Here is a 27231-nt window from a genome sequence, read left to right on the forward strand (position 1 = left end):
TGTTAACATGGATCAGACAATGGTAATCACATGCACCATTGGTCACCATGGATTCCCTGCTGTGTCTTCACAGTAGTAAAAGAGTAAGAAAGAAAAATAGCTTCCTTGGTGAAACCGAAAGCTATTAGAGTTTATTACTATTACCCTTTACCATTTATTCCTTTGACAGAGAATGTTTGCCAAGAAGATCTACTGTGTTGATATACAGTAGATTTCTACAGAAAAAAAGTTCCTGGTTTTAATATGAGTTATAAAAGTATCCAATTACTATTTTCATCGAATTCCATTTTTCTTTTTTTACTTGAAAGAATGAATAGACAGAAAACTTAGGATTCTATAGACGTGGGTATTTGTCAGAGAGATATTTTGTCAAAACTGAAAAATGTTGTTGCATATTATTTTAGAGTCAACAAGTGGCAATATTTGGTTGTTAGAGATAAAACTTGAACTTTTACCTGAAAATTAGAATTCCGGAAAAATTTTGTATTCTACTATTCAACAACCTTTTAGTGCGAAAAGGCTTTTTGACTCTAAGCAATACATTTTCTGAACTAAATGTAATTTATTTTGACATTTAACAGTGAATATATCAAAATTTGGTGTATTTCTTTATATCAGTGCTTTCCAAATGACCCAGAAAAGATAGAATGCCCATTTAAAGTATAAGACAGGCAATAATACATTTTGATGTAATAGAGAATAGTTTATTGGTATGGCCTTTCATTTTATATTTTAACTGACTCATAAGAGTGATAAAGTTTGGCATTGTATTTGAGAAGAGTACTCACAATTATACAGAATGGTTATTAAAATTCTCTTCTATTTTCGTACTCCATGGCTATGTCAGATTATACTTTCTTTATAGGCCATGCAGTAAACCACAAAGTGTGATGATTGTAGGATAGAAGTCAGTAAGAGACTGCGAAAGATGCCAGCCTTATCATTAAGGTTTTAGAAAGTAGAGATGTTTTTCGTTAAATGGATTATTTGTGCTAACATGTGGTAAGTTTTCGTTACTTTGAAAGGAATGTTCTTATGATATTGGAGATTCACCTTCTAATACAGTACTGCAATAAAAGGGCATAACCAATGTCAGAATTTTTTTTTATACATTCAGCAATTTGCAGTGTGTAAAAATAGCTGGAGATCAAACAGTTTGAAAACCACTGTTTGGCACACATGATGACATAATTTAAGAATCTAGATCTAATTTAACTATAAATCTCTGTCTCTCTCTGTCTCTCTCTGTCTCTCTCTGTCTCTGTCTGTCTCTGTCTGTCTCTGTCTCTGTCTCTGTCTCTCTCTGTCTCTCTCTCTCTCTCTCTCTCTCTCTCTGATTTACTCAACCTTTCCCCTTTCCTTTGGTTCCCATGTCTGTTAGAAAGGGTCAGGAGATTTGGACATCGTATTCTTGTCAGGAGGCATGCACCATGGGCCCCCTCTGGATGTGGAAGAGAGCTGCAAAGCTCATGTCTTTGTTTCTCTTGTCTGACTAGGTCCATGCGGTGATAGCCAGGCTCAGGAGGTAGCAATTAACCTCAATTATTAGGCTGGGTCTTACCTCAATTACTGGGGAGGCCTTTCACAGTTTATTTGAGTTCATCAGAAAGATGAGGCCTTTCTTAGTGGCTTGGAGTTCATCACTAAGGATTTTGTTCCTGCAGTGAAGTATCAAATGGGCAGTAAAATGTCAATCACGTGTGAAAAGTGCCTGCTGGAATCCAACTAAGGAACACAGAAAACCATACACTGTGCTACATCCTGGGATATGGTGGTGAGTGAGAGGCCTCACCTTGACAAAATTATTGGTGTTTTAAGAGCCAGATTAGAAGGTCATAAGTAACATATTTAGTGCCCGATGGAGAAGCTGCTTCAAACCTCTCACTTTAAGAAGAAAGTAATTTGGACTTGAGCGTCAATGGGCAAGTGGCTAGACAGAGACATGGGTGTGAAATCCCTGTTGGTGTTTTCCCTGCGTCTTTAAACACCACACAGCACAGGAGGCGAGGTCTGTCCCCATGGTGGTGTCCTTGTGGGACCCCACACCTCTCACCTGGTAACACTGTTCCTACAGCTCCTTTGACCTGCTCAGCCCAGTCAGAGCTCACTGTGGCCATGAGGCAGCCCACACACTTGGAAGGGCTCAGGATAAGAAGCTATCCCTCAACCATAGCTTCTGCCTTCCCACCCACTGAGAACTCTACAAGGGAGCTTCCTATTTACAACTTGTCACTTTTACAGGCCCTCCCAGAGGCAGGGGTTCCAGACAAAGTTGCTAGACTGAAAAGCAGAAGGTGAAATCTTGCTGCATATCCTGACAAACGCCCCTTTAAAGGCGTGGAAACCGCATATCCCACATAATCCGCCCTGGGGAATTTGTGCACAGCGCTGTTTCCAGAGGGTGTGGGAGGTAGAGTTTTCATACTACAGTATTTATAAATGTTTGAAAAATGTCAGGCCTAGGTTGGGCAACCTGGTTTGCACAGTTGCTAAAGACGGTATTGAAGCGTAAGAACGTTTTTTTTCTCTTTGTAGTAATTACACAAGAAATTCTGAAAATAATCAAAATAATCCTAAATAAATAAAAAGTAGTCAGACTTCTCATCTAACTTTGAATTGACATTGCCCTTCAGATAAGCAGGAAAACAGTAGAAATGAACATCACTGAGTCATTTTTGGAGTGTGTATAATAATTTTTCATTGAACATACCACATAATGTAATATGATATAATATTCTATTTGTAGCTGAAAAGAAAAAAAAACAAAGAATGGCAGGGATTTCTTGGTTGCTCTATATAAAAACTATTTATTTATTTGTCTGCTTTTGAAGCAGTGTGTGTCCCTAGACACAAGCTGTTCTGAGACTCACAGTGGTTCTATCTGAGCTCCCTGAATCCTGGAATTACAAGCATAAACCCCTTTCCAAGGACTTTAGAGGCAAAATCCTCACAATGTATCCCTCAAAGAGGAAAGACCCTGTAAGTATATTAGACATAGTCAACCATTTTGACACTGTTATCTACAAAGTTCGCGATCAAGAATTGTATCGTTGAGCTTAAAAATATGCAAACCCTCATAATATTCTATTTCAGTTTATGGTTGTTATGTGGGCTGGATTCATAGTTATCTATGACTGAATATGGCCAGTGGACCTCAAATTGGATGCTGTAAATCTACGGACAGACTTACAAAAATTAAAGTGGGTCAGAAGTTGCCCGGATATGGTCTGGTTCGTCCTATAATTCTCTGAATTGGCGATCTATCTGCATAAAGGATAGAACGAGTCCTGTAATAAAAGCACACATTTCACTGTTGAAAGCCCAGCCCTTTCAATTTCTTTATATAGGCATTTTAGATCAGAGAGCCCTTCGCCTTTTACGCCCTTCACCTGTTATGCTGTACGCCCCAGATTACTCACGCCAACTGAGTCCATACTGTAGATAGAAAGAGCTCCTGGTATCTTTGAAAGAATGAGGAACACGTTGGCATATGTTGGTAAGGAACTGTCATTGTCTGCCATCCCCTGGGAAGTCCTTTAGGTGGAAGTATGGACAGTCAGTCGTGCTGGGGAAGGACAAATAGCCAGAAGGGTCTCAGTCATCTTTTTCGTCCCATCTTCTCAGACAGATGGGGGCTGCTGCATCTCTCAGCGCTGGCCCATAACATATATTTGAAAGGAAAAGCTAATACAGTGGCCTACTATGCCCTCGATGCTGCCTCCCACGGCTCTAGAGAACAGCAGCCTATTTGTTGCATGGGTAGGGGGAGCCTGTCAGCGTGTGTTATTTTTCTATAGCGAGATGAAATGATTGTTCCCACCCCCCAAAACAAACCCCTCCTTGGGAAAACAAACACTTGTAAGTTTATTTTAGAAAACTTGTGCAAAACTTACATAAATATATTGTGACGGCAGCTGTCATACTGCATCTATTAGGAAAGTGCTTTGAAATCCTATGCAAATGCACCGGTGATGTATACACTACTGTACACCCTTAAAGACTGCCCCATGTGTTCTTGGTGCCAAGGAAAACACGAACATGCTCCAACTTGTTTGGAGAAAAAGTCACTGCCGCCCTGTACCTTTCTTAGCCTTGTTCTCTCTGCCAGTGAAACACGCTTTAACACACGAAGCCCAATGGAAACCAGTGGAATGAGGAGGCCAAGAGTTCATTTCTCAAGAACATTCGTGCTTATAAATTTCCTAACAGCTGTATGAGGAGAACAGTGTCATTTAGATATAAAATAAACAAGTCTCATGTTAAAATGGATTTCCTGAGTAAACACAGCAACCAACACAGTCATCAGTTGGCGGTCAGATCACGGCTAGTTCTGATTGGTTGAGATAGATTTGAACTAAAGAAGGGCCAATATAACTGACCAATATTTGGGATATGGACACTAGCTGTTTTTCTCTGAGGTAGCGTCCATGTGCGTCCAAGAGAAGCCTCTTGGATCTTGAATGAGTGCCTCTCTTACAGGCATAAGGATGAGTATATGGCAAGCTATCCTGCATCAGCTTAGCGAGCCGGTAGCTGGAGGCTCTCCTGTGGTGTCTATCATGTCTCCAGCTCTGGACTCTTGGCTAGGTTTTCAGTACCAGGCGTGGTGTCTCAATGTCATTCTTAATGTTTGAATAGTATATTGCATTTTTATATAGGTAGCTCTCTGATGTAAGCTGTTCATGGACTCTGGGTGAAACTCCAAGGCAAAAGTTGCCACCTCACTCCTAAATGTTGACCAGGTAGAAGGTAGGATGAGCATTATGTGAGGACATCAGTGAGTGATGCTTTTATTTGTGTTTCTGGGTTAAGAGCCGTTTCTGGTGTTCCAGAGCAGGGCGCAATCTACAGATATTCTGATTGGAGTTCCTTGTACTCACACCCTTCTCTTTCCCATGTTCCCAGGCAGCCCGCGTCTCTGAAATCCTAAGTGGAGCGATGTCTACTATGGAAATTACTCTGTCATTAATACAAGAGATGCCATGGTGGGGACACTCTTACTGTGTCAGTAGTAAAGTATGCCATCACGGGGAAACTTAGGCCATCACAGGAGGACCCAGCTCATAAATCAGTGTTTCATAGACTCTATAACATTTTACTTTAAAAAAAGAGAAACCTAAAACTTTGAAAATGGAAGAAGTAGTATGTGTGTCAATATTCCTCACAGAAACTTTAAAACACAAAACACTCACAAATGTTCCTTGCCTTTAAGAAAGAGTAAAACACTGCTAGGGGAGTTATGACTTCAAAACGTCTGTGAAATCATGTTTCTCTATAACAAGAACAGACTCACGTCCCAAATTTAATAGAAACCGGGACCAAATTGCCAGGTTGTAAGTTAAGGGAAGCTAGAAGCTGACATGGCTCAAAGAAGGAGCCCATGGAGCTGAGCCTGGCTTCTTCAGACCCCAGATCCCTTACCACTTGGAAGCACCCCCCCCCAAGCCTTAGTTTCTTTACCTATACATTGCAAGAAATAATATAATCCTGTAGCAAGAGTTTATACAGACGCTAACCCAGGGCTCAGTGTGCATAATAGCTAAGTGCTGGCTGTTACCAGTGTTTGAGGTCTAAATGGCTTAGACTCATGGAACCACAGACATTGAGATGCTCCCTTACATTGGCGTTCTGAACTTAGCAATGAAGACCATCTGCTGGTGACCCACTTCCTTACTAGTATGGCTTCTCAGAAGGCTATTTCTTTGTTTGCTTCTTTGTTTTGGTGTTTGTGTATTTTACAAGGCAGAATTTCTCTGTGTTAGCCTGGCTGTTCTGAAACTCACTCTGTAGACTAGGCTGGCCCCGAACTCCGAGATCCATCTGCCTTTGCCTCCCAAGGGCAAGGATGAGAGGTGTATGCCATCAGAGGGTAGGTACTTTCAAAACTTCTGAATCAACAGTTGTTCAAATAAAATCTTAGCAACGCTGCTTGTACGTAAAATGCAACTGAAATATTTTATTATTTTCTTTGCAAATTTAATACAATGTTTAATCATACTTATACTGCCATTCTCAAGTTAGCTTGGTTAACAGTGTAGGAGCTCTTTCTGTTAAGATATTTGCTCCCAGGGTGCACTCCTGAAGTACTGACTTGAGAGGAACTTTAGTCACATTCTGAAAGATTTCTCTCAGGCTTATTGATCACATTTAGGTGCATTAGACATCCTCTGATGAGTGGTCAAAGACAGCCTCCTATCCCTCTCCTACTACCTTCCTATGAGTCCTGCGGAATGTCTGTGGTTTTCCTTTCAGCACTGCAGCAATCTGGATAAGCCCTAGAATATCTGTTTTGTAAGTTATAGACTTTTTAAAAATCCAGAATTGTCATTGACACTGCGTCATTTTCTAAAGTAAGGTAGTTACTGTATTTCTCAGGTAAACTTTTCCACCACCTTGCTTAATAAAGCTAAGAGTTCAACTTGTCTATGCCAAGGTTTCTAATCTCTCTAGGAGAGATCTTTGGAGATGGCCAAGCAACTTATTGCTTGTGGACTAGCTGGTCACTCTGACCCCAAGGCCAGACAGGCAACTGTCTACAACCTGTGGCCTCATTGTGATAGCTGCCTACTTGGATGTCAGCATTCTGACTAAGAGTGGCAGGAGGCATCTGGACTTAGAAGTATCACTTCCCATCATGCCCTAAGTTGGTTACCAAGTCATAATCACATAGCTTATGGGAGACATTTGAAACTGAAACCCTAACATTGGCTTGATATTATCCTAGGAAGAACTCAACCTTTATAACATACTGCTCTTCAGAGGCCAATGCCTTGTGGCTATGAGCTGCTCTGTACTGCCTCATGCTGAACACGACTGATACTGATCTCACTGTACGATGATGGACAGTTTTCGTAGGATATCCAAGCCATGGTAAAGGACCTATGGCTTTCCTGCACTAGGAGCTTCCAGTGTCTACATTCTGTTTCTTTTACTGGTTGGCATTACTACCATTTTCTCCAGGCCATTTCCCTGGCACAGCCACAACTTCTGCATACTGCCACTGTCTCCCACATGCCTCAGGAGACGAAACGGTATGAGACCTAGGGGGAAGTGGTGCGGGCCAATGCCATTTTGCTTTTGATTCATGCTATTTCATTACAGGGACCCTGTATCTGTAGGGTTTGCATTGCATGAGTCTTAGTGACACCACTCTAGGGAGATGCTCCTAGGAGATGCTGTGAGGGATGCTGTGGGGGATGCTGTGGGGGATGCTGTGGGGGATGCTGTGGGGGATGCTGTGGGGGATGCTGTGGGGGATGCTGTGGGAGATACTGTGGGAGATGCTGTTCTCAGCATTCTTTGTATTGTAGCATCCACCCCACTATTGGCTTAGGATGTCGAGGATGACAGATGTGTTCCACAGGTGACTTCTTCAGACATCAAGCACAGTGAAGTGTTTTTATCTCATCCAAACTTAGAGCGGGTTTTCCCTCACTAGACTTCTCAGACTTGTCAAAGAACTAGCTTTGGATCAGGCTGGGACCTGCCCCATCTGGGTTCAACAGACTGTGCACTTCCTTTCCTTTTCATTATATCTGGCCTCAATTAGGATCACCCTGAAGACCTGCCAAGAATTGGCTACAGCCTGATTGTCTTCAAAACACAAAATTAAAATTAGTAGAGAAGACCAATATCCAGAGTGTCACCAGTTTGAATTAATAATGCGAGAAATATCTAGTCTCTCTGGACTGTTGGAGTCCAGGTGTTATAAAGTCATCATTCCAGAAAAATACATGGGTACAATTACCTCTTTCTATGTTACCAGAATTTGTTGAATAGAATCAAATTCACAAGGGGTAGAGGGTAGTGGTTTTAATGGCATTAATTTGTAATGTTTATAGCAATATCATATATGTACTATCTATATTTATCTCTCTATATTTGTTATTGTTACTCTTGTTGTTGCATACTTTGGTAGTCTGGCCAAAGTGAACGAAAGGGCGCTTTTTGGTTTCTTTTTTCAATCTTAATTATTAATATTAGCTTTCATATCACAGCACACAGAAAATTCATCTCTCTGCAGTTGTGCGTGAGTCACAGAGTAAATGCAAATTAAAGATACTGCAGAGTTAAAGGGGCTTCAGAAGTGGGCGGACAGAGATGCAGGGAACGAGCGTGTGCACTGGTAAGATAATGAACCCAAACAGCTCAGGGGAGGCCGTCCTGTTCAGGCTTCAGGCGAGTCGGCATGGAAAGAGGGGGTGTCCTCAGCTGCACAGCCTGATCCAGAGCAAGAGGGGCAGGTACACGTCCAGGGGTGAGCAGCTAGACAGACAGACAGCAGTCAAGTAGGCCACTTGAAAGCCCAGGGACATTCAGGAGTTCTCTGCTTGCATTTTACTAGTTATCAGGTAGATGGCTGGTCACTGTGAGGGTGTCGCTATGGCGCTGTTAGGTGTCTGTCACTTTGTGGGTCCCAGTGATAGAGTCAGACCCTTTCCCTGGACTGCCCTGTGATTTCTTAGGCCTGGATTCTCTGATAAGTTTAATTGCCTTTCAGTAATTTACTTAAAGACGAGATGTAATCTTATTTTTCAGTGGTGTCTGCCAGAATACTGCACCTAGGAAACCTTCGATGACTTCTAAGTATAATTTATCAAAAGTGTGTGGGTATGTGTGTATGTGTGTGTGTGACAGTTCGCCCACTAGACACATTTTAGTTAAGAGTAATTCATTGCAGTACAACCAATAATTTTATAACATTAAGAAACTTCACTAGAGCTCCAGTATCTTTGAATTATTTTCAGCCATAATTGACAACCCAATGAGTAGATATTTACCCAAACCTGGAATACCTCTGTTGTAACTATGGTCTCACTGTGCAGCTAGCCCCTGTGGAAGATAGAAGAAACAGTTTCCTTCTGTCCTCCTTGAATTCTCAACCCCGTTTTTGACAAATTGTGGTCACATGAATAACTGCCCGAAATATTCAGCAATAATTAACTAGTTTAGGTGGTCATTAGGGCTTTAGGGAATCCATTCATCAGTGGTAAATGGTGTGCGTTTCGGCTATCTGGTATATTTAGACCCCTCTGACCCGTCAGAGGTGCGCTAAAGACTTTCCTCTTGGCACATGGGCAGTCTTGTTAAGTGCAGAGAGGGTAGCAGGGAGAAGCTGTAAGGCATGCTTGTGCTGTGCAATGGTGTTCTGTCCTTCCTTTTAAGGATGGCTGTAATTCACAGAAGCTATGACTTCTGAATGTTTGTTCTCTTCATTTCCCTGGAAGCAGGCCAGACTGTGAGGAGAGCATTTGATGTGTCAGTGGTGGGTTTGTGACAGCTTTGACTACTAATATGATGATGAAAGGCTGAACTTTGATAAAAACAAATGAAAAGATAAGGTAAACGGGTCATAGTCTTTCATTTGCTCTCTCTCTCTCTCTCTCTCTCTCTCTCTCTCTCTCTCTGTCTCCAGGTGGTAGTTAAAAAATCTTCTACCAGGGTGGTCTGAATGGTCTCTTCAGTGATTTTGATTGTTTATGTAGTGATGGGGAGAGAAAAGGAAGAGAGACAAAGAGGGAGGAGGAGGGGGAGAGAGAGAGAGAGAGAGAGAGAGAGAGACAGACAGACAGACAGACAGACAGACAGACAGACAGACAGACATGCTTTCTGGCATAGAGGACAGACTCTCAGTACCACCCATGTGCTCAGTGTCATCTTCCTTGGGACAGAGCGCTTACTTTTTGGCTGACCCTTGTCACCTGCTTCTGTGGAACCAACAAGCCAGGGCTAAACAAGATGTTTGAGTCTCTACAACATTCCTCCTCCCTAGGGTATTTGGTTTGACATATCATCTGCCTTTGGTCCCAGGACCACTTCTAAAACAGAGAGGGGGATCAAACATGAGTATCCACAATCACTTGGACTTTCCTCAAAGGACACACTAGACATATTCATAATTTCTGTGTCTTTAGGAATAGAAAATTTAAACTTAGGGTAGAGCAAAAAAATCTGAATTTTCCTCTTTAAAGCAAAAAGATAAAATAAAATCACAGAACAAAAAACCCTAAACTGTTACCATTCAGCTAGTTAACAGGGAAAGTTCTAAGATCAAGCACTTGAAGGGGAAGAAGAGACATATATTTAACAATATTGGAGCAGTATCCATGGGAAATAAGATTAGTTGAACACTGGGCATTCATACTGCTCACTTTGTAGTTAACCTGATACCTATTTCAGCCAAGTGTCCCTCCCTGCCCTGCCTCTCTGCATTTGAAGTCCAGTACCATCTCCATTGTGTCTGGGGTGCTTACTTCTGCCGCTGTTGATAGATAGAGTTTAGCTGTGATATCAGCAGGCACAGGCCCCACAGCACACACTGTGCGATCCTTTCACTGAGCTCAGAACACACAGTTGATAGACATTTCGCGACAATCTGGGAGTATGATGAACAAACTCTTTAAGAGTTACATGAGAACACTGATGTCACTTCAGAGCTTTTGACATGGTCAGAGGGTGAGGGACACAAACTTAACAGTGTAGTGAAAGCCTCGACTTGAGTTAGTGCTAGCCAGCAGGGCTAGCTGCAATGGTATCACAAAGAAAACCATGGGTGTCAAGAAGGCAACAAGGACATCCTACTTTGGAAAAGTTACTCTTGATGATATCTGTGAAAAAGTGGCCTGCTTGGAATAGTAGGGATAAAGGAATAAGGCAAGGAAGTCAGATGCTTTCCTTAAGTTTAACGTTCTAGCAGGATGATGTACAAGTATAGAAGAGGACCTGGATTTATTCAGGTCACAAACCTTACAATAGGATTGACTTGCAAGTCTTGACTAGTGCTAAATACTGGAAAATGGAGCTTCTCGGTGATGAGGAAACTTAAAAGAATAACTTTAGAATGATTTGGTGGCATTAGTCCTGAAATATCTCATCTGGGCCTGCCCAGAGAAATTAAATACCATTTCTCTAAAAATAGGCATTTTTTTTAAACACCAAGATGCCCACGTCTCAACCCAACGCAATGAATATGGCCATGAAATTGTGAAAGGACTTGAGTGGATGGTCCTAAGTTAAGAATCTGACTGGAAGGGTTGGCTTGATTGCCTTGGTTTGCCTCCATGTTGGTTACTTTTCCTGTTTCTGTCATGAACATATGGACAAAGTCCCATTAATGGAGAACAGGTTTATTTGGGGTCACAGTTTGAGTGTTTAGTCCATCACTGTGGGAAAGTTGGGATTCAGGAACTTCAAGCTACTGGTGACAGTCAGGAGGTCTGAAAGTGATCAATGCCAGTATCCTCCCAGAACGCCCAGCCCAGGTGTTATTCACGTTTAGGGTGAGTCCCACCGGAACTATCCTGATCTGGAAAACCTTTTACATTCACAACCAGGTTTTTTATGTTTATTATGAATCTCATGAAGTTGGCAATGGAGATTGACCATCTTAGCTTCTTATAAAGGTCCATAATGAAGGAACGTAGGGTCAGAATTGGAATGGAATGATGGGTAGAGGGCCAGCCCTGACAAATTTAAAGATAATACAGTAATGGTTGTGAGTATGGTTGAAGGGGCCATGAGCCAAGAAAATGGGGCCACCTCCAGGAGCTGCAAAAGACAAAGGAAACTTTCTCCCCCAGAGCCTTAAAAACTAATTAGCGGTGTGAACCTGTTTCCTGGCCTCTCACCTTCAAAGTTGTAAGCTAACACATAGGTGTGTTTTAAGTCACTGGGTCTGTGTGGTGATTTGTTAGAGAAGCAATAGGAAGCTAAAACAATATTATAAATAGTATTTGTATAATACTTAGAAGCACGCATGTGAAATCTAGGTTTTAATTCAGGTTGGTTCTATATGCAGAGTATTAGCATGTGACTCTTTGAATCTCAGTGAACACAGAAGCAGCTTTGGTGGGCATCAGTCTAGCAGGCCTCCCTTAGGAGTTGCTATTGCTGAAGGATTTTAGGTAACAAATGGGTATGTTGGTGGAGTTTCACTGACATACCCTTGACTATCTGTGTAAAATCAAAGTTGGATTTTATTTTATCATTTGTCAATGAAAACTCCCATGTAGGTGTGACACAAAGGCAAAAGCTTCCAAGCCTGAAGAAAAGGTAGGAAGAAAGCCTACAGACCTCAGCACAGATTCCTTAGTGAGACACAGCTCTACAAAGTCCTCATCATGCTCATCCCCACACCTCTCATGTCCTCTGACATCTTCCTTCCCAAGTGTGGAAGTAACTTGGGCCTGGTTCTTCTCTCAGAGCATACTACTCTACCTGCCAAAAAGCTTTGCCCTCTAGAACACACATCCTAAGCAAATGTTAGAGGCTATGACATATGCTCACACATGTAAGTGTGTGTTAGTGACACATTATGCATGAACCAGTGCCTCGTGCTGCAGCTTCAATTCTTGTGAGGAATCCATGACTCTGTTTGTGAGGATATACTGATCTAGCTCGGATGTTCTCATCCAGGAGTGATTTCAGGCCCTTAGGAAGTGCCCGGTGATGCCTGGAGGCACTATTGGTTGTCACAGGCAGGGGCACTGCAGAGTGCCAGCTATAATAGAGGACATCTCCATAGCAAGGAGTTACCTCACCTCAAGTGTCAATAGGTCAAAGTTTGAGATACTGTTATCCACTGAGTAAGTCTGGCAAATACACAAAGCTATACTACAGTGGCAACCACGCACACATATTCTGCTGCAGTGTGCACGTATTCTCATACCATGTAAGGGGGTTTCATCCAATAGTGGGGGCTTGATGATAGTTGTCCTTGAGAGTTTATCAGTCATGTAGCAAGCCACCTTAACTCAAAGTCACTCTATTGGGGTTGCACGATGACAGGATTACTCAATGATGCCCAAGTGATACATTCCTTGGATTGTGTCAGTCTTATTAAGTGTCCTATGATTGTGTGTGTGCTTTTCCTGGGGACAGTGAGTACGCTGACTGGCATGTTTCATCTGAGAACTGCTTGGCTGCTACACCGGAAAGTTCACCAGAGGCATGAGCTGTATCTCCCAAGATCATTAGTTTTACTTGCATGAAGTGTTGGTGATCTTCCTTTAGATGCTGGTATGGGAGGGAGTTACTTCCTCTAGCCACCGAGAAAGCACTATTGGATGAAGTATTTAGTGCAGGATGGAGACAAGTAGAGTAGCCTGTCCCTTTGCTAAGTACCCTACCAGAATGCCCAGGCTGAAATCAGTGCAAGACAGAACCGTCAAGAGTATAGGGAACTTAGAATGACTTGGGGGTTAAGAGGAAGACAGCACTCTTAGTGTCTGGGCATCACAGTAGCATTTTGAAAGTGAACCATTCAGTTTTCTCTTCACAGGAGTGGCAAGGGTGGTTCTCACCCACATCCTAGATAAGAAGGCCATGTTGCAAGGGTAAGCCATTAAAGGTCTTAGGTAGGAGATGGTGCATCCTCATGAGTAGATCCAAAGCAAAGGCTTTGATAAAAAAGGAAGAGGAAGATATAGGCATCAATACAGTAGGCACGGGGATGGATGGTGAACACTGTCAGTCTCCTCCAGGAAGAAGAAGATGGAACCCTCAAATCCCATATTTGTACACTAGTCACATCTTGGTTCAGATATAAAAGAGCAAGTAAGGGGAGGGCCAGAAAAATGATGGAAAAAACCCTAGAATTAAATAAAGTGTGTACATGATTTGGGTTTTTATCCAAGTAACAAAATGTAGGGTAAACATTTCTGTAGTTTCTAACAGACACAAAGATATGACCAGGGGTATAGAAGAAATGGCTCAAGGCAGAAGAAGCCCTGACCATTTATTAGTTCATTGTACTATGTAATCCCCAGCTGAGAAATTGGGTTGCAACTTTTAAGATCCGATGGAAATAACTTAATTTGGATGTTAAAGTTTCATCTTTGTCTCATAGTTTGTTGGGGGCAAGTTTCCCCAAGTTCATTAAGTTTAATTGCTCTGTTTCTACTGTAGGGTGGTGGAAGCTTACTGACATGGCTTTGTTAACGTGATAATAGTACCGGTCATGGAGCTTTGCACAACCCTGACCTGTCACCAAGGCCTATTGTGTGTGTGTGTGTTGGGGATCTCTTTCCTACACTCTATTTATGGCCCCTTAGCCTGGAAACCCAATAGTCTACACTGCTTTTTGTATCTTCTTTGACTAGCCCATTTGTTGTTGCCATTTCTCTTATGGGAAATGAATATAGCATACCAAACATCAAGGCCTTTACATTGGGATGTGTCACGCTTTGAATGTTTTCTGCAATTAGGTTCTAGAACAATAAGAAGCATGGCTAGGAAAATCCATTTCTCTCTGTGCAGTGTTTTGATCCAGTTCCTAACTCAGGCCAGTTGCTTTGCCCACCAGTTGGCTTTGAGTTGCTGGCTGTGATGATGTAAGAATTGGGGATCACGCATGAGCATTTGTCACTGAAGATCATTTCTTTCGTGACGTTCATGTGCTCTCTTCCCTCTTCCCACCATCTCAGTATCAACCCTATTCCTTTCAGAAAACTGGGGATAGAGAAAAATCTCCAGAAACTGGTAGGGTGTGGCTGATTCATTGTTACTACTCACCAATGAATCTACAATCGACTGCACACTGGAGACTGCACACTGGAAAGATTTTTACAAACTGTCCTTCCAGCTTCTAGTCAGGCAGCCAGGCTCTGTATTCTAATCAGGAGAGCAATGCCATGCCAGTCACACACTACAGGATAGGTTCCAGGCCCCCCCCCCCCATTTCTCTATGCATCCTTCGGTGTTACAAAAGCATCCCACGTGCACATGGCTATGGTTTGATCATCTTGCATTCACCACTCGATTCAGGAAGATGGGTTTTTGTTATGCAGCAATAGTGTTAGTGCAGTATAAACCTCGATGCAAAGCAATTGTGTTCTTGACTCAGTCAGCTAAGCCAAGTATGAAAAGCATAGAAAATAGACCTGAGGTAGGTTTCAAGTCCTTGTTTAAAAGCACTGCTGTCAGAGAACTACTTGGTTACAGAGTTATCCCAAATGGCCATCTGCAAAGAATGAACTTGCTGTTGTCAAGGAAAGGTGAAGGGTTAGAATCAGAATGCAGAGAGAATCCTGTCTGTCTTGACTAGATTACAACCCTAGACTTTTAATAGCTTGGAAGGAATTGTGTCAGCAGCTCTTGAGGCTGAATATTGGTCTTGGCTATATCAGAATCCATGGGCATTTAGTTAGTAGCTAATATGCACACTCAGTAAAAGTGATTGGAGGGAAACACGCATGCATCAGGAAGATGAGAGGCATGGTGTGTGGTTGTGGATAGCAAGGACTTAGGACACATTGAAGGAGCTGAGTGAAGAAACTGGTAAAAGACTTTAAAGTACCTTTGCAAGGTAGGCTCGGGCTGGAGTAAAGTTCTGTTACATCTCAGTATTCCCAAGAATGCAGTAAAGTTTATTTACTGCTCTTATTAATTTAGTGCTAGTTTCTGGGGTTTATTTTCCTAAGGTTCTCAGACTCTTTGCAAGCTCTAACCCATGGGCCAGCCACCCTGTAGACAGAAGTAAAAGATGGGAGATTATAGGAGGAATTTTTGTTAACCAGGCCTTTGGATGTTTTGTATTATTTTCATTGATTAAAAATTAGCCACATGACCATGCCCTTCTATCAGGGGTCTGGAAATATTTGTTGAGAGCCAAAGGAAGCAGGGTTTGGTGTGTGGCTTCTATATTGCCTTTTGATTTGAAGAGGTTGAGCTTGGTGCTCTATGAAGTGGTGAGCCATCCCTGGCCTTAGCCAGGAAGAGAGTGTGCTAACTGGTAATGAAGGTTTCATAGAGATACGGAGCCTTTTATCATCTTTAGAGCTATACCCTGAGCATATACATGGTAGGTAGCCTTAAACAAGGGTGGATAAAACAATGGAATGGTGGATAGTTCCTGAAGAGGAGTCCTTTATGTATGGATGTATCTAGAGTGGGTGAGTGGGAGAGAGTCAAAGTCAAGGAAACCAAATTGAGCCAAACATTAGGCAAAGAGAATGAGAGAGAGAGAGAGAGAGATTGAGTTCTCCATTAATTCCTTCCCCTTGGGGCTAGGAAATCCAGTAGAAGAGGAGGAAGAGTTGTAGGAAATAGGAAATAGAGGGGCTGAGGACACCAGGAGAATATACCCCATAGAACCAACTTAATAGGGCTCCTAGGGGCTCACAGACACTGAAGCAGTAATCATGGAGCCCGCATGGGTATGAGCTAGGCCCTCTATGAATATGTTATTGTTAGCTTGGTGTTCTTTAAGACACCTTAACAGTAGGAGTAGGGAATGTGTGTCTCTGACACTTTTGCCTGCTCTTAGGATCCCTTCCCCCCTACTGGGTTGCCTCACCAAGTCCAGATATGAGGGCTGTGCCTAGTTGTATCTTGTTCTGCTGTGGTCAGTTGATATCCTGGGGAGGTTTCCTTTTTTTTTTTTTCCTCACAGGGATCAGAGGAGTGTATGTGGAGAAGAGAGAAAGTGTGTCAGGGGTGAGGGGAGGATTAGGTGTAGAGGAGTGAGGGGGAAACCGAAGTCAGGATGTATTGTATTGGAAACAAACAAAGGAAGTACTCATGAAGATCTGACAGAGCCTGAGGTAACCAGTTACCAGAGCATATGCTCATTTGAAGACATGTTTGCTCCTGCTATTTTAAACCAGTTAGTTCATTGCTTAGCCACGGGTTGTAGTTCCACCAGGATCTCCTCTGAGCTGAAAGTGTAGAAGCAGGTTGTGAGCTGCAAGTGTGCTCCTAGCAAGGGCAGCCACTTTCTTTGGAAGAGGTAACTGGAGTTAGCCTGGGGACTTGGGCTGTGCCATAGGACTGCAACCCAAACAAAATAAAACTTGACTAAGCCCGCAAACCCAGACTGGAGTTCAAGTTACTTTAACAGACTCTAGGGAAACACAAAGTACGGTTGTATTAGCTATGCAAAACTTGCCCTTTGACCTTACAGCAAGGGAAGTTACCGGTGCACACATAATCTTCTGCCAGCAGTGCAAAGTGTTGGACACGTTAACTTTTAGCGATTATGCAATAGTTTAAAACTTTTAATTTTAAAATATACTTTAAAAATAGATGCTGATCCAACAAGAACAGAGGCTATCAATGAAAAGACTGTGCTCTTTGCACACCTAAGGGAGGCCAGCACACAGACAGCCTTGTGCGGCCAGAGAGTTAAAGTTTTAGAAATGGCTCACAGATGAATTTCTTAGAAATCAAAAGCAAGGGTCAGCACCGTCCTCCCCTCCCTCCGGAGGTAACCTCTGTGTCTCATGCATAAGCTGGGTCCATGTCAGGGGCTTGCTCAGACTCGTGTTACTCACCTCTGAGGTCTGATGACAGATCTCTAAGTTCAGGTTTATGCAGAGTTGAGGGAGAACTCTCAGAGCAAACTACAGTTCTTGGGAGATTTTTAACGATCTTGGTCTGGAAATAATATAAAAGCAGGAGTGTATTTTGCGGTATTTTTGAATGTTTTGTATTGGTTTAGGGAACAATCCAACATTAGAGAGGCTTAAAAATAACAAATCTTTTAAGATTTAACATGACTTCTCTTATTATTTTTCTCCACCCAAACAAGCAAACAAACAGTAATAATAAAAATGACTTGAACAACTAGGAAACACAGAAACAAAGGACGGGGCAGCGTAGGGTGGGGAGAGGCAAAGCAAATAGCATCTTCTACTCATGCAGACACGTCTAGGTGGGTAAGAGGAAATGCTGGCAACTTGGTCTTTCCATCAAAGGACCAGGACCCTTTGAAACCTAAGTTTCTCTTTTACCAAGGCCTCTTGAGATATGAGGCGGTGGAAAGCTCTAAGTACATTAGTTTGTTTTCTAGCTCAAAACTAAGAGAACCCAGTCTTAGGGAGCAAGGACACTCTGGGTAAGTGAAGTCCTGGGAGAATGTCCAGAGCATGGCTGTGCCAAGGATGCCAGAGCCTCAGAGCCATTGAGGAATGGCAAAGTGCTACCCCTACCCCCAACTCGTGGGGGTGAGATGGGGTTGAAGCTTATTAGGAAGTAGCAGAGCCTCCCCTTCTGGTTTGTGTTAGGGTATTGATAGTGTATGCAGAAAGTGTCTATTATGGTTTTCTGCCCTGGAATATTTATGGCCTGAAGACGGCTCCTCTACAGAGACTGCTCCTACTGAGACTAGTTAAGCCTGTCTGCTTGATCCAGCTATACTCCACAGACATGCCTCCTTGTTTATGTATACGCACCCTACCTTCCTGTTCAGCTGTATACAGTAACCCCACTTCCCTACTCAACTGTATACAACAAACACATAGTTTTTCTAGAATCTAGACAACCTGGTTCCAGACCTTCTGTGTCAGGCTATTCATCTATCTATCATCTTTTCATCATTTCTTCACTACCCCTGTCAGGTCTGTCTTAGAGGCCAAGCAAGGACTTGCCACCTGTTGATCTATTTACCAAATTTACTTCTCAAAAGTAAGACTTTCTTCATAAAGTTCGTTAAGGGATTTGTGTTGCATTAGGACAGTCTTAATGTGAGCCCTGGGGTTTGCAGATGTGAACTAACTGGGAATCACTTTGAACGTTCAGCTTTCTGAACATCCAGCTGTAACTCACCGACACACCGTGATCCAGCGTGACGGGAGGAGTCTTTATCTCTGCCTTCCAGAAGAAACATAGAGAGTGATAGGCAGGGAAATGGGGAGGGTCAAGAGGATGAGACAGAGTGTCGGGGATAAGGAAAGGATTCTTCGTGTTTGAAGGATGGAATACCCGAAATATCCAAAGCCTTCAAAGCTTCCAATACAGGCCTCAGAGGCTCTATCAGTTCTTCCGGTATCACAATTAACAACCACTTACAACCAGTTATAACCACTTATAACCACTAGTTAAACCAGTGAGTGTTCACCAAACAGTGAAATGGTCCCCCTGCACACCGGCTTCCAAAGAATCCACCTTAGCAGCTGGGCTCCCTCGCTGGTCAAACTCTCTTTGGGCCATCCTCCAACATCCGAAATCTGAGGCCAAGGGTGAACGCTTATTGTAGGAAGATGTCTGTAGAAAGATGGGATCAAAGAGATTTAAAAATCTCAGCAATTAGGACCCCTTTGCTTAGTCAGGGGATGGGTGACAAGAGGTAGTGATCATCAGAACAGACCCCACATCTTGGAGCCACTCGCAACTGGTGGCCTGTTTTTGTTGTTGTCTTTGTTTTACGTTTCTTTACTTAAACTGAGGTTTCATGTCCTAGAAAAACAAAACAAAACAAAACAAAACAAAACAAAAAACGGAGATTGTCGGTTAGCATAAGTGTATGTCCAAGCAAGGCTTGAGAAAGGAAATGATGAAGAAAAGTGTGTGGGTTTTCGGAAAGGATGCTGCCTGCAACCATAGAGCCAAGGGTTGTCTTTTCATAGTTGTGATCTGTAAGGCCTACAGGAAGCAGGAAAGAAATGCTTGGCTGGGGCTGGGGTGGGAGTGGGGGAGTCCCAGGCTTACACTCACACTGAACAGTCAGTACAAGGACCAAAGACTAAAGAATGGCCTTGTGTTTGTTCTAGACATCCTAGTTGTATCACTTGTGTGTACTGACTTTTCTAAATATGCTTTTTTTTCTCTCTCTTTTCTTAGGGAGGCAGGACACAGTGCGTGAGAGAAGTCTGTCCCATTCTCTCTTGTCCCCAGCACCTTAGTCACACACCCTCAGGACAGTGCTGCCCTAAATGTTTGGGTGAGTGACAGTTCTCAGGTTGAAGAACAATGGAATTTCTTCTCTAAGCTTCTGCCAAGTGTACGTGTGTGTGGAGTTGAGGCCTGGTAGTGACAACTTCTCCTTCTAACCGTGTGACTAAGTCTCGGCTCTAACGTGAGGTCTGCTTAGGAGCTGCTCTCCCATCGTTGGCTTCCATCGTTTCAGGAGCATGGGTGTAGTTACAACCTGGCTAGTGTCCGGTGGGTTGAGAGTGGTGCTAAGGAAGGAATCTAGCTGGACACATGACTGTTAGAGCATGGAGTAAAGGCATTTTGAAGTAAATGTATGGAGGATTGTAGGCTAGAATTACCTGGGAGCCAATAGGACTTGGAAGACGAGGATGCCAGGAAGTGAGAAGCTTGGAATGGTCAGCAGTTGCTTGGAATGATGCATGATGGGAGAATATCTGTTATCACATTGAATTTTGACCACAGACCAGGTACTGCACGTGGATTATATGGTTTTTATCATCGCGTCTTCTCAAGAAGCTAAGAAACATAGCTACTGAAACCAGAACTCTCACGTGCCATACAGGCACAGTTACTAGTTTTAATCCCCTTAGAAGAAGTTATTTCTCTAATCCAAAGAGATGCTTAGGGAAGCAGATCACCTCCGGCTTGAATTTTGCTCATTGTCTCTCTGGACCTCTGAATTATTTTGTGATGGTGTTCACCTCTCTCTGCCTCCAGCGATCTTTATGTACTATGGTACGACTGAATCAAGGCTTGTGAAGCACATTTCCTGAAGGTTTGCAGCCGGCAAGTGGGATTGTTTTGCAGAGGTGTAGAATGGATGTCCTAGACAGCAATCCTAAGCTTCCTAGTTCACAGAAGGCCTTGATTGTTTTGTCTTTGGGAGATTTCCACTGATTGTATCATTGATTTGGCTTCAGCCCTCGACTGTTCAACTCCTCCCCTCTCTCTCCCCTTTCATGCACAATTTGCTTTTCTTGACTTATTTTCTCCCTTCACAGATTATCACACCTCCAGTTTAGCTTCTTTCTATAACCAAACTGCCAAATAAAGGCATTAGTGTTACACTGTTTTCTCCTCTTTGTAGGCATCCTACTGCGATTTCATCTAACAATGCTAGACTTTCTTTCTTTCTTTCTTTCTTTCTTTCTTTCTTTCTTTCTTTCTTCCTTTCTTTCTTTCTTTTTTCTCATTGCAATTTTTTTCTCCATCTTTATTAAATTGGGTATTTCTTATTTACATTTCAAATGTTATTCCCTTTCCCAGTTTCCAGGCCAACATCCCCCTAACCCCTCCCTATCCCCTTCTATGTGGCTGTTCCCCTCCCCATCCTCCCCCCATTGCCGCCCTCCTCCCAAGAATCTCGTTTACTGGGGGTCCAGCCTTGGCAGGGCCAAGGGCTTCCCCTTCCACAATGCCAGGCTTTCTATTTCATGCACTAACTCATACTTCTAAGTGAATATGGAATAATTAGAAGAACAGGAGAGTCTTGTTAAATGCACTGGGTTAAAGACATTTTCATGTACTTGTGCTTCAATGTTTGCCTGTCCGCATGTGCTGCCCCGAATTGAAACCAGTGAGGTAGATACTGCCAAGCTGAGGGCATGGTGAAAACCGTGCCATGGAAACGGGAGTTCATCACAGAGGAAGAGGTGATTGCACATGGCCTTGCAGATACTAACACGATTAAAGCTTTGAAGCAAATGCTGTTGGTGTCCTGAGACTAGTTAGACGTTTCTCACACAAGCAATGGCTGTTGTACTTGGGACACGTTTTACCGTTCACTTGTGTTTTTAAAGTAGACTACAAAAAAGCACAGTAACTTTTCGGAAAAGTAAAGATCCTAATTCTGCCAAGTGAGACCTTTTTCTTCTTTGTACTAAACCACAGTGGAGTGATGGAGAAACGGCTTAAATCAAGCTGGCCAGCCAGCCTCTGAACCACTCCCTCGCATGTTTCGTGTTGGGCCATGATGAGTATGGGATTAAAGGGAGATTTTGTGTTCTTTCCTGGTGAGAAGAAACATATCCTCACAACAACAAAAGCAACAAAACAGATAAAAGCAAACACCAGGAAACTTTCTGGTTGCTGAGAACTGAATGTGATTCTTCTTCTGGATGATTGGATACTGACTTGATCTTAGGTTTTTCTCTTGACCAGGACGCCTGCATATGGAACACCTCTGCCACTTGAATTGCACAATTTCCTTCCTCCCTTTGCTCATTTTCAATGGAGCATCTCATCAAAGTCAGGATACACAGAGCAGTCAGTATCCAAGACACCTCTGCATATGGCTTAGCCCAGGATAATGCTGAAATGACATCACCACTAACGAGTCTAATAGTTATCAGCTGCCATCTGCTGGGAGTTTCGATAAGAGGCAGGCACTTTGCTAAGATTTATATCCATAATTCTAGGTGTAATTTACATTTTGTGAGGAGTAATTTAAGGCAATGATCACATCTAATTCATGAAATCACTCGCAGTGCCTGTTCAGGATCAATCAGTAGATCAGTCAATTCATAGATCCTTCCATCGTATATTCTCTGCCCACTCAGCAATCTAGCCATTGCTGCAACAGTATTGAGTAATAATAGTACAGGCAAAAGCCTGTGCAATGATCAAAAAGAACCAGGAAGTCTAAGAGATGGAAGGACCTCTGGTGAGGCAAGGTAGACTCCAATGTAGACTCCAAGCGTGAATAAGATGTATTTGAATTGATTTATAAGCAAGATTCTACATAGAAGCATTATAATATTATTTATTTTTGAGACAGAGTCTTGCCATGCAGCCCAGGCTGGTATTGAACTTGTGTCCTTCCTGTCCCTTCTTCTCAGGTACGAGGACTATTCATGTGTATCGCCATGCCCAGCTCTTCATAAAGCTTTGTATTTATTTTTAAATTTTGTATTAGTTATTTAAGAATGTTGTGCGGTGTGTTTTGTTCATATTCACCCACCTTCCCCAACTCTTCTCAGATTAACTTTCACCTTCCCTAGACACTCACCTTCATGCCCTAAACAAAGCAAAGCAAAACAAAACAAAACAAAACAACAAAAACACAAAATAAAACCCAAAATATTTTTGGTTGTGGGGTTACAAACCAACTCTCCTCCCAACAGCTAACAAATTACAATAAGTTCTGGATGGGGTGGGATTTCCCATCCAGCTCCCACCTCCACGCTGAGATTGGGTGTGACGTGCGCTTGTGCAGGTCTTGTGTATGCTGTCACACCTGCTGTGAACTCATGGGCAGCTTCCTGACTTCCCACAAGACACTCTTTCCCTAGAGTCACTCACCCCCTGTTTTTCACACTCTTATCTGCCCCCCCCTTCTGAAACAAGCCCTGAGCCTTGGGAGGAAGCACTATTGTATATAGCATATCTCACTCACAGAGGAGCAGTCAACGGTCTCCTAGTTTCTGGGCCTTGGCTACGTGTGAGTCTCTGCTGATCACTTCCTACTGCAGTTAAGGTTAGCTGACGAGGGTTGGGGTTACAGACGCATGGATACGGGCACAATGATTAATCATTAGAAACCGACTTACCAGCTTTTAGCAAAATAATAATGGTAGACTCTCTTCCATGGCCCAACCTGTGTAGCCATGGGTTTTCGGCTCGACAATGGTGCCAGTTATGAGGTTCATGTTGTAGAGTATGACAGAAATTGAGTCAGAAACTGCTTGGTTACTTCCACAATGTTCATAACAATATAGCTCCGGTGGGGCAGGCTTGCCAGGCCAGTCATTAACGTAGCTGGCCATCTTCACAGCTGGGTAAGAGTGATGAGGCGCTTCCTCCTCTGGTAATGTGGGCAACACCTTCCAGCGCAAAGCCAACAAGTAGGAACGAACCTTCCACGTCAGCACTAGCTTGCTTTGTCATGTTTCATGACTCAAGGCTATGGTGTCGTCAACAATAGTCTTCAAGTTCTAGAGGGTAACCAACAGCCCGGGTAATAAATGGCCTGCACTGCTTAGCTGTGGGCTATAGGCCTAGGACATCAGCTGCCAACAACTCCACAATAAGCAACTCGTTCTTGGCAGTGATCTTTGTATTATGTTAGGCTTTAGTATACAATGGAGGCATTATTTTTTTGGTCATAGGGCAACCCCCCCAATCTCTTGTCTATGTATGTGTTTGTGTTTGTGTGTTGTGTGTGAGTGTACAGAGGTAGATTACCATATTACTTTTTCAAAAGACTTTTGTGCTATTAATTCCTCCCCATATTTACTGCCCTCCCCCCTCCATTACCCCAAGTTAACCTTTCCCATTCCATTATTTCCTTTTAATACTTTGAGCACATCAGTGTAAGTTTGTACCGATGTGTTCTGTCTCTTTCCACTTGAAAGTCCCACACTATGGCCTCTTAGTAATTTTTGGAACTCTATGTCCATTCCACATGAAATATATGTATCTGAAGAATCAAAGCTAGCGTGTGCCTATGAGAGAAGATAGGAGACCTTTGGCTTTCTGGGTCTGTGTTATCTCAATGAGAATGATAATTTCCAGCTTCATCCATTTGCTTGAAATCTTCATTTCTGTTAACAGCTGGATAATATTCCCTTGTGTAAATATGCCACCTTTTCTTTACCCAATTATTAGCTGATGAATGAATGAATGGATAGCCTGTCTCCATTGTATGGCCATTGTGAACAGAGCAGTATTGAGCATGAATGAGCAGGCATTGTTCTATCAGGATATGAATTCCTTTTGGAATACACTTGAGTTGACCCTATGATAGATCTGTTTTCAGCTTTTTGAGGAACTTCCAAACTCATTTGTACTAATAACCACAGCAATTTGTATTCTCACCAGCAGTGAGTAACTGTTCCCCCTTCCTTACAGCCAAGCCAGTATTTGTCCCTGTTTAGTTATGCCTTTGTTTCTGCTGTTGTCTGTTCATTTGATATTTGTTGTTCTGGCTGGGGTAGGGTGAAATATAAAAGCAGTGTTTAATTGGCATTTCTCTAATGGCTAAAGATGTTGAACATTTTAAAACATATTTCTTAACCATTTGTGTATCATTACTTGAGAATTTTCTGTCTGGTTCTATGCCCCATTTTTTAATTGAGTGGTCTGGTTCTTGGTGTTATTTTTTTTGAGTTATTTGTATATTGTAGATACTAATCCTTTGTCAAATACAAAGCTGGAAAAGATTTCTTCCCATTCTTTGGGATGCCTCTCCCCACAAGTGATGGCATTTGCTGAATATCAACAGCAATAAAAATGATAGAAGTATACAAATTTATGAAAGCTAAGTAACTGAAATTGGGTAGGAGAAAAAAATCAAAAGGGAAGGATAAAATTTCGCAGAATTGAATAAAAATACAAACAGCATATTGAAATCTAAAGGACTTTATTTATTTATTTATTTATTTATTTATTTATTTATTTTTATTGACTGATTGTAACTGACTGACATTGGCCATGTTTGTGTTCGGTTGTAAAATACTTGCGGTACATATAAAGTATGGGCAAAGTCAACCAAGTCATAATTATCAAACTACTCCAGAGAAGCAGAGTTTTATTTTGCTTCTCAAGGGTAGATGCGTATCTCTGAGGGACTGATAGAATAATGTTCAATTTTGAAAAATTACTAACATCGTTGCTATACTAAATATTTTTCAAACTGGTTAGAGGTATTTCTTACACTATAGTGTTCTAAAACTAAGATGTGTCTTGGCAGAAGTAATTATAATGGCATGGGTCAATCCATGTGATTCAACTAATGGTTTTCTATCCCTTCCTTCCTCCCTCCCTCCCTCCCTCTTTCCCTTCCTTCCTTCCTCCCTCCCTCCCTCCCTCCCTCCCTCCTCCCTCCCCTCCCTGCCCCATTCCCTTTCTCCTTCCTTCTATCTTTTCCTCCCTTCCTTCCTTTCCTTTTTCTTTTCTTTCCATGTGGAGAGGTTTAATGAGAGAAGAAGAGTAGAAGAGGGGAGGAACAAAGGCTGGCCATGAGCACATGGAGAGAAGGGAGGGGATGGAGAGACAAGGGACAGGGAGGGACAAAGAAAGCACGGGAGCAGAGAAGAGAAGAGTAAGAGCAAGAGACCCTTTTATTTTTCTTAAGACAGGGTTTTTCTGAGTATCTCTGGCTGTCCTGAAAACTCACTCCATAGATAAGAACTCAGAGTTCTGACTCCTGAGGGCTGGCACAAAGACAGTACTACTACCCCCTGGCCCAACTAATGGTTTTCTGATGCTCTAGAGTAACATCAGAGGGATTCTTAGCAGAATACTTGGGGAGGGGATTAATTTATATGTTCCTGTAAATTAAAACATCTCAAGATGTGTTTGGGAACATGAGAATTCTGTGTATTAATTAGGATATTAATAATGGTGATGGGCTATGGAGATATTTCAGTGGGTAGCAGTACTTGCCATGCAAGTATGAGGACAATCATTTAAATATTCAGAGCCCAGGTGGTAAATAGACTCACATGTGGGTAGTTTGTCCCATCTTGTGGCAGTAGAGACAGGGGCCCACTATAAGTGGCTTTCTACACTAGTCCAATCATTGAGTTCTGGATACAAGTGAGAGAACATGCCATAAAATGGAGATACATCAAGAAAGACACCTGATGTCAGCCCATGGCATCCAAACTGCATGTACATATGCATGCACACACATAAATGTACACACATACACACACACACCACACACAACACGCACCACCTGCATCTACACACGTGCAGTGTGCAGATACGCTCATCCACACACACACATGCCCACCACACATACAGATAGAAGCCAAGAAAGCATAATGATTATGGGTAATTTTGTCTAATCATGGGCTATTTTTTGGTTGCATCCTTTATCATGACCATTACAGATAGAGATCATGACAGGGGCCAGTGGTTGTTGATGCCAGGTAATGGGTGAAGTCAGAGAGCCCAGAATGATCACACCCAAGGTCATGAAGGAGTCTATCTACGAGATCCAAAGCAGACCTCACTGTTGTCTTCTGATGTCTGGCCAGCGTTTTACTCATGATGAGACCCAGTTGACTTAGCTCTGGTTCTGCTCTGAATCCTTGACCTTTCATAGAAGAAAACAAGTTTTTCTTACCTCCCATTAGTTCTCTTTCCAACAACTGTAATTGTAAGAGCAGCATTTAATATGCCCGTGGACATTCTGAGCCTACTGATAAAGATTCCATCAGTCGTACTAATGCCGAATATTAATCTTCCATAAAGAAAGAGGAATGTGGCCATAAATTGCTCGGTGAACATGAATTATTGGTTTTTAACTTAGTCTTTAATTAAAGTAACATTTCAGAGATGGTTGCATGTTGTCTTGTGAGTAGAAACTCCAGTGGTGAGAGGAATAAATCAGACCATATCCTTTTTCTGGGATGGGAGTGTGTTGGCTCTTCACCCATCAGTCCAGTCCTCACCAAAGCAGGATATGGCACATGGAATTGGAGTTACCCTTTATGTACCTTGAATTAAGTTTTCCTTTTATGCCTTTGTGTCATTTCTTTCCAGATCTCATGTGTAAACCTATTTAGACCATCAGAATAAAACATTGACCAGGTAGCTTTTAAACAGCAGAAATGCATTTCTAGAGCCTGGGAA

At 42.4% G+C, this 27231-nt stretch overlaps 1 protein-coding gene across 1 annotated transcript in view; it reads left to right on the forward strand.

Moving 5' to 3' along the window:
• The window catches only part of Bmper (BMP binding endothelial regulator), a 245062-nt gene that overhangs the window by 111754 nt on the left and 106077 nt on the right, over positions 1-27231 (forward strand). The window contains exon 7 of the mRNA XM_032909288.1: positions 19558-19657. Coding sequence (XP_032765179.1) covers positions 19558-19657 — 100 coding nt within the window. The remainder of the gene's footprint in view (positions 1-19557; positions 19658-27231) is intronic.

Source organism: Rattus rattus, chromosome 8 (genome assembly GCF_011064425.1).
Source record: "Rattus rattus isolate New Zealand chromosome 8, Rrattus_CSIRO_v1, whole genome shotgun sequence".
Classification (NCBI taxonomy): domain Eukaryota; kingdom Metazoa; phylum Chordata; class Mammalia; order Rodentia; family Muridae; genus Rattus; species Rattus rattus.